Raw genomic sequence first — 8,832 nt, forward strand, 5'->3', positions numbered from 1 at the left:
CTATCTATCTATCTATCTATCTATCTATCTATCTATAGGTAAAGGTATCCCCCTGACGTTAAGTCTAGTTGTGTCCGACTCTGGGGGTTGGTGCTTGTCTCAATTTCTAAGCCAAAGAGCCAGCGTTTTCCATAGACACTTCTGCGGTCATGTGGCCATTACCTTCCTGCCAGAGCAGTACCTATTGATCTACTCACATTTGCATGTTTTTAAACTGCTATGTTGGCAGAAGCTGGGGCTAACAACAGGTGCTCACTCTGCTCCCCAGATCTGAACCTGCAACCTTTCGGTCAGCAAGTTCAGCAGCTCAGTGGTTTAACCCGCATAAAGAAGACATAAAGACGACATGAAGTCTAAATGCTAGGGAAGTATGAAATGCTCAAGCAGCCAATATCTCCACTGGTTACCCAAAATTGCACCTCAGATTTTTGGAGGTGGGAAAGGGAGGTTGCTCCTCTATTAAGTTTTACTTCATATCTCAAATTTATAATATGGGGGAAAGTGATACAGTAGAAATGTTTTGTGCCTAGCACCCCAATATTTGCTGTATTTATATCCTGTTGGTAATTTTGCCTGCCTATTTTCTTTGATTGTATAAATTGTTATTCCTGAATACTCAATTGAAATTCTAATTTGGAGAATGGAGGGAAATTTCCTTTTGGAGGGCAAAATTCTCAATTGGAAAGTAATATCCGCATCCTAGTTGGGCTATTCCATGTTGTAAATAAAATATATGGAAGATTCACTATATTTTATGAAATTTCTCAAATACTGCTGTAATTGTTTATAGCACAGAGGGGAAAAGTATGGCCACCCTCAGCATACGCTGTCCTAGGGCTATCTTTGTCTTCCCTTGCTTTCTCCACACTTCCACAATTACTTTTTCTCTGGCATGAAAAACAGCAAATTACCAACTCCAGGAACAGAGCCACTGTCCCCACAATTTTAACATTTTAAAAAATGCCTACTTTTCAAATTTAATAATGGATTTCCAACAAATTCTAATTTTGGGGGGGGGAAAGATGCATTTGGAGTTGTCTCTGCTACCTCTGGAGGGCCCCAAAACAGGACCCCCACTTGGATTCACTGTGGTCCCATTTAAGAAAAATACAGAAAAATATGTAATGATTATAAATGTACTCCACTTCAGAAGTTCTTGTATGGTACACATTAAATTCATGTTACTTGCTTTACTAGAATAATCTTCACTGACGCATGATCTAATATTACCTTGTGACAACTCTTCTTAGCAACTATGTCACTATAGTTTGTGCAACTTGGATCTATCTAATGACACCCCCCCCCCCCCAGATGTTCCAAAGCAGAATGTCTTGCCTAACTTCTGAAACATAGACATTTTTAATGTGAATGATATGATCAAAATAATAAAAGATTCTTAATAAATTGAAGCTCTCTTTACATTTGTGTTTTTCAGTTTAAAATTTATCCTTGACAACCGGAAAAGTAGAATTAAGGTAACATTTTGACCTAAATACAAAGGGAAGGAGCCTCTTAGAAGGCCTTGTTTATAATGTTCAGTGTTGTTGATGTCTTTGCCTCTCATTGTGCCCAAAGTCCAGCAATTCCTAGGCAACATGCTAATTACTAAAAATCTGCTTCTGCTTGCTTGGTTTTCATGGTAACATTTGCAAGGTTCACCCATTCTGGTTGCTGAGCATGCATTTTGTTGCTACAGCAGCAGCTTCAGTGGACAAGAAGTTCTGTCCCTCTTTCATATTAAGCATCACTAATGAATAGGTTTTCACTATATGGCACTTTCCCCCTATTATCTCTGTGTAATTTAAATTATACGGAGATAATTTAAATTACTCCCTAAAGTCTATTCCCAGTTATATCAAAAAAAGCAATACAATGTTTATTGGATTATTATTATCTAGGCAGCAAAACAAATCTTATGCCTTATTTTCAAATATAATGCATCAGGATTTTCCCCTTACTGCATGCCAAGTAGATCCAGCTGTGAGTTCGGATTTTTCCAAAAGCAGCACATCCTTCATGCCACCTTTGGCCAGGTGATATGCAAGGCTCACACCAACACAACCTCCTCCAATAATTAATGTATCTGCCGTATCTTTCCATCTTGCTTCTAAAGAAAATGGTTTTTCTTCCCTAGGAAAAAAGTATCAAATAGGATGCTTAATGTTAATGACTGTCCATAAAACTGTGCCACACATGTTTCACATCAATAGCTGAGCAAGTAGGGTTCCACTGTTAATATTTTACTTTTATAGCTGTTCACATGACATTCTTTTATGAACATGAAAGTCACAAGCCAGAGGTTCTAACAAGTTGTTCACCTAAGAGTTTCCGGCCAAACTTGGTCACATCCCAGAGATCTCATCCAAAATATACTTTCCATCCAGGTTTCCAAATTAATTATGATTAATTAAATCAACTTATCCCAAAACACATGTTTTATAATAAGAATTATATTCTGGCATCCAGAAGTAACCCAGATTTATCCCCCTTCAAAATATTTCCCTGTTCAACTTCATTTCTCACCCAAATAACTTCCACCTTTCTGGATTTGTTATTTCCAAATGTACCCATTTTGAACTTAATTCTCCATAAAATTCATTTTCTCCCACAGATTTTTTATTTTTTTCTCACAGTTCCTCCTTCAAACAACCATTTTCATCCTTTTCTTAATTAATTATTCATTGTTTCACCCACCACTATCCATGAATCAGTACCACTAATCAGCAAGGGAGAAATAAAAATTTAGTAAGTAAGTAAGTAAGTAAGTAAGTAAGTAAAAGTTTATTTGTATACTGCCCTCTCTCCCGAAAGGGACTCAGGGCGGTTTCCAATATAAAATCAGCATAAAACATTGTACAATAAAACACTGAAAACACTATAAAACGCTATAAGAATTAAAAACAAAAACAAAACATAACATAACAATTGACTAAAACAATCACATAAACAGAAGGAATATAATCACTCAAATAACATATGAATCTGAAAAGAAAATGACCACTGGGATGGAGGAGAGGATGGCCTGGAGGGACCAATAGAACTAAAATACAATGTTATATTCTAAGATGCTTTGGGGCAGAGGAATATAGTGCAATGTTTCAAGTCAAAGAGATGGCCTGTGCAATTACTATAGCTATGGGCTCGGTATTTCAAAGACGCAGCGGAAGAGCCAGGTTTTAAGCAGCTTTTTGAAGGAAGCCAGGGTGGGTGCTTGCCAGATCTCCTCCGGAAGGGAATTCCAGATCCGGGGAGCAACAATAGAAAAAAATTAGAACCTTAAAAAATGTAAGGGGAGAACAAATTCACTGAAATCCAAAAAATAATGAGCAGTTGCAATAACTTGCCTTGGCTTGCTTTCTGACCCCATCTACACTGCCATATAAGCAATTCCAAATGGCATTGCATGGTTAGTGTAGTTTCATATAATGCTGTTCACTGTAGTTATAGGGCAGTCTAGATGGGACCTCTCTCACACATCCAATCAGGTACTTCAATGACATATCTCTACTTGACTTATTGATGTTGTCCAACAGCACAACCTATTTAATATTATGTAAATAAAGGTATATTTAGCTACAATTTCCCATTTTCCCAATGTATTGAAACTTTTGGGACTTCACTCTAATCTACTTCACACAGTTGTGAGGTTTAGGTGTAAGCCCCTATACAGTATGATATCCCAAACTCTTTAGAGGAAGAGCACAAGTGGATTTTTTTTAAAAAAAATTAAGTAATATTGCTTTCACAATAATAATAATAATAATAATAATAATAATAATAATAATTTATTTATATACTGCTCTATCTCCCTGAAGGGACTCAGGGCAGTTTCCAAAGAGTACAAATGCAAATACAAATACAAAACAACATACAATAAAATATAACAAAAGTACATCATAGATAATACACAGCAATTTCAGTTAAAAAGCAATCGCAGTGACAGCCTTCAATCAAGGTGTCAAGAGTCAGACGCCAGTTAACATACAAAACAGAGTTTATTCCGAAGATAAGCCAAAAAATAACATAAACACAGGAAATATCCTTGAAACACTTCACTTTTCAGTGTTTCGAGAGTAGATTGGACAATAATAACTCAAAAACGAGTCACGCTAATTTCCCATGCTGGCATTCAATAAAAAACTAAATAACGCTTCAATTCAGCTTTGGAAAACAAATAGAGTTAATTGCTGGAAAATAAACAAACTAGAAAAGCAGTAAAGCTGCTTCCACGGTGCAGATAAGCCGAGAGCCTCAAAGGGATGATGAATAGCCGTCGTCAGAAGAATCCAAGGTCAGGTCAGGAGGCAGCAGAAATTCCGAAAGACAAACCAATAGTCAGAAGCCGGGAGTAGCCGTCAGTCAGAGGGCGTAGACAGAAGCCAGGTCAAATTCAATCCAAAGTCCGAAGAGGGTGCAGTCATCCAAAACAGGTCCACGATAAGACACAGCGAGAGCCAAGCTAGATGATATCAGCAGATTCAAATCATAGTCCAAGTCCAGTCTTCATGGAAACACAGAGATCCCAATGGCGCATCAGCAACACCTTGCCACACGCAAAGTGCAGTGGCCAAACATTCCCATTTTATTCCCCTTTCTCCTGGGTGACCAAACACTCACACCCAAACACCAGGTGTCCCAAATCTACTCAGAGTCTGGACTCCACACAGCTAGAGCTCGTGGATCTGGAGTACCTAGCAATTCATCGGAGTCCCAATCATCCTGCCCACACTTAGCCCCATGAACACTTAAAGAACCATCCTCCCTTCTCCAAGCATCCCAATTGGGATCAGCTCCTGCAGAAACCCCAGGTTCAGAAGTATCCATAAGCCCCAAATCCCCAGACATCTCCAGTGGCTGTGCCCATTCAGTGCCCGCTTCCCCAGCCACCACCTGTTCCTCAGCATCCATCTCCCCATCTGAATCTTCCTCAGAAGATCCTCCATATAGCTCTCTAAGTCGCTTCCTGCGCAACTCCTCCAGTGAACCCTCATCACGAGGGTTTTTTCTTCCTCTTCGAATTCCCTCACCATCAACCATAATCCCCGAAGGCGCAGTCACAACACAAGGGGTGGGAAACATTAGTCAGGGCGAGTATGGCCTTAATCCATTTTAAGGGTATATGAGAACTTATATACCTACCTTAGGGGTAGGTGATGAGCAGTATACCACAATTATAAAACTTTGTATTATAGAATACGTTTAACTGTATCATTTAATTCACCTTACATTTCATCTGTATGTATGTACATGCCTTCAAGTCAACTTAGGGCACCCCCTCCCCAAATTTCATGTGATATTCTTAAACATGGAATATTGCCAATCCCTTCCTCTGAAATATAGCCTAAAACACCAATTCTTCACTGGGGATCCACCATCCAAGTGCAGGCAGTCCCTGAGTTACAAACATCTGACTTACAAACAACACATGGTTAATAACAGGGGTGAGACAACAGAAAATGAGAAAAATCTACCCCTAGGAAGGGAAATTCACTCCAACCTTGTTTCCACAACAAGCCACATTTTTTAAAACCCAATTATCACAGAGACAGAAAGTTAGGGAAAATCTTCTGAGCAGGGACACAGACAGCAAACCTTCTTTATGCTATAAAAAGCACACACACACACACACACACATATATATATATACACACACACACACACATACGGATATGGAGCTACACTTATAAACTGTACCTGCTCCAACTTACAAACAAATTCAACTAAAGAATAAACCTACTGAACCTATGTTGTTCATATCATGGGGACTGCCTGTACTAACCTGGGCTGACCCTGCTGTGTGTGTGATCCCTTGAATTTCGCTGGGGTTTCTTCAGAAAGGAATTGACGAAGGCTATTTTGCCAACTGCTTCCTCTGAAATACAGGATTATCTAAAATGCTTGCAACCAGAAGTGGTTTGCATTTTAGATACTTTCCCCGCAAGTTTTGGAACACCTATATTTACATAGATAACAAATTTATTTTGGAGATGGGACCAAAATCCAAAAACAAAATTCATTTATGTTATACTTTATATACGTACATATCCAGAAGGCAATTTTATACATGGTATTACTAATAATTTTGTGAGTGAAGCAAAGCTTGTGTATGCAGAACCATTAGAAAGCAAAGTTGTCACTTGGTACATCTACACTGCGGAATTAATGCTGTCTGACATCACTCTAACTGCCATAGCTCACTGCTGTGGAATCATGGGAGTTGCAGTTTGTTGAGGAACTGGCACACTTTTGTGGAGAAAGGTAAAGACCTTGTAAAACTACAACTCCCTTTTTGGGGAGTTAAACATTTCAGATGTTGAAGTGGTGCCAAACTGTATTAATTCTTCAAAGAAGATTCACCTACTATCTCAGCCACCTAGGGGGCAATTTTGGTCTAATAGCAAATTTTGGTGTGCTGAATATGAGATGTTCAACCCTATAGCAGACAGCACCTGCTCTTTGCTGGTCTCTCACCCAAGTATTAACCAGGGCTGTTTCGGCTTAGCTTTCAAAAACATATAGGATCTGGTGCTTTTAAGACAGGCATGGGCAAACCTTGGCCCTCCAGGTGTTTTGGACTTCAACTCCCACAATTCCTAACAGCTTACCAGCTGTCAAAGGCTTTCATGGCCAGAATCACAGGGTTGTTGTGTGTTTTCCAGGCTGTATGGCCATGTTCCAGAAGCATTCTCTCCTGACATTTCGCCCACATCTATGGTAGGAATACCTCTGAGGATGCCTGCCATAGATGTGGGCAAAACGTCAAGAGAGAATGCTTGTGGAACATGACCATACAGCCTGGAAAACACACAACAACCCAGCTTACCAGCTGTTAGGAATTGTGGGCTTTGAAGTCCAAACCATGCTTGCTTTAAGCTATTGAGCTGCTCCCCACATTTCAAACTACAGTAGAGTCTCACTTATCCAACATAAACGGGTCGGCAGAACTTTGGATAAGCAAAAATGTTGGATAATAAAGAGGGATTAAGGAAAATCCTATTAAATATCAAATTATGTTATGCTTTGACAAATTAAGCACCAAAACATCATTCCTTACAACAAATGGATAGAAAAAGCAGTTCAGTACACGATAACATTATGTATTTATGAATTTAGTACCAGAACTTCGCAATTTATTGAAAAATTGACTACAAAAACATTGACTACTAAAAGGCAAACTGTGTTGGATAATACAGAACCTTGGATAAGCGGAGCTTGGATAAGCGAGACTCTACTGTGTCAGTTTTTTTGAAGCAGCACCCCTGTGGAATTATTGGGATTCTGTCCTAGAGAAGAATATGGGGCCTGAGTTATTTTGGAAGTGGGAGCCAAGGGTAATCCTCCCAGGGGCACATCTACACTATAGAATGAATGCAGCTTGACACCACATTTAGGCGCCCTGGCTCAAGGTAATGGAATAATGAGGGTTGTAGTTTGCACTCTTGGGCAGAGAAGATTTTGGAGAACTGCATTCCCTTGCCTTGAGCCAGGGCAGTCCAGGTGGGGTCATTGCACCCGTCCTCCTTGCAGGCACAGCCCGCCGCCCGGGAGCCCAAGCTGGACTCACCCCCTCGGCGAGGCCGGGCCGCAGGCAAAGGGCCGCGCGGGCAGCCGAAAGGGGAAGCCTCTCAAGGCGCCCCGGAGCATGGCTTGGCTTGGCTCGGCTTCGCCTTCAAGGGACGCGGTGGCGGCGGAGACTGAAGACAAACAAGACCAGCCCCGCGCTCTCTCCCCGTTTGGGCAGCGCCGGCCAATCCTTCGGCCAATCCTCGCGTCCTCCCCGCTCCTCCCCTCTGAGGCCAAGCCGGGAGCCAAGGTTGCATCTACACTGAGAATGGATGCAATTTGACACTGCTTTAATGGCCGGGGCTCAATGCTATGCAAGCACCAAGACTAGAGCTTTACAAAGCCTTCCATGCCAAATGATGCTGATGCCTCACCAAAATGCAGAGCAGGAATGGGCAAACTTGGGCCCTCCAGGTGTATTGGACTTCCACAATTCCTACCCGCTGTGCTATCGAAGGCTTTCATGGCCGGAATCACTGGGTTGCTGTGAGTTTTCTGGGCTGTATGGCCATGTTCCAGAAGCATTCTCTCCAGACGTTTCGCCCACATTTATGGCACGCACCCTCAGAGGTTGTGAGGTCTGTGGGAAACTAGGCAAGTGGGGTTTATAAATCTGTGGAATGTTCAGGGTGGGGGAAAGAACTCTTGTCTGTTTGAGACAAGTGTGAATGTTGCAATTGGCTCCTTGATTATCATTGACTAGCCTTGCAGCTTCAAAGCCAGACTGTTTCCTGCCGAGGGAATCCTTTGTTGGGAGGTGTTAACTGGCCCTGATTATTTCTTGTCTGGAATTCCCCTGTCTTCTGAGTGTCGGCTGGAAAAAGCCAGGCTTTCAAGCTGCCAGGCTATTAAGTGCTAATCAAGCTGGCCAATTGCAACATTCACACTTGCCTCAAACAGACAAGAGTTCTTTCTCCCACCCTGAACATTCCACAGATATGTAATCCTCACTTGCCTACTTTCCAACACCTCACAACCTCTGAGGATGCCTGCCATAGATGTGGGTGAAACATCAGGAGATAATGCTTCTGGAGCATGGCCAGACAGGCCGGAAAACTCACAGCAACCCAGCAGGTATGCTGTTAGGAATTGTGGATGTCCAAAACACCTGGAGGGCCCAAGTTTGCCCATGACTGTTCTATAGCCTTGAGCCATGGCAGTTAAAGTGGTCGAAATTGCATTAAATCTGCAGTGCAGATGTACTCCCTCCTGTTTTTGCTAAAAGGGGAGAGTTTCATTTGCTTCTTTAGAAAGACAAAGCATTACCAG

General features: G+C 41.4%; 1 protein-coding gene across 2 annotated transcripts in view; it reads right to left on the reverse strand.

The window, feature by feature from the left end:
* Positions 1-7,714, reverse strand: part of dmgdh (dimethylglycine dehydrogenase) — a 47,283-nt gene extending 39,569 nt beyond the window's left edge. For both annotated transcript variants that reach the window (XR_010003574.1, XM_062972355.1), the window contains exons 1-2: positions 7,565-7,714; positions 1,959-2,130 (exon numbers count right to left, since the gene is read on the reverse strand). Coding sequence is in view for 1 of the 2 variants with exons in the window: in XM_062972355.1 (XP_062828425.1) it covers positions 1,959-2,130; positions 7,565-7,644 (252 nt within the window). In the remaining variant the exon portion in view is untranslated. The remainder of the gene's footprint in view (positions 1-1,958; positions 2,131-7,564) is intronic.
* Positions 7,715-8,832: the final 1,118 nt, after the last annotated feature.

Source organism: Anolis carolinensis, chromosome 2 (assembly GCF_035594765.1).
Source record: "Anolis carolinensis isolate JA03-04 chromosome 2, rAnoCar3.1.pri, whole genome shotgun sequence".
NCBI classification, from domain to species: Eukaryota; Metazoa; Chordata; class Lepidosauria; order Squamata; family Dactyloidae; genus Anolis; species Anolis carolinensis.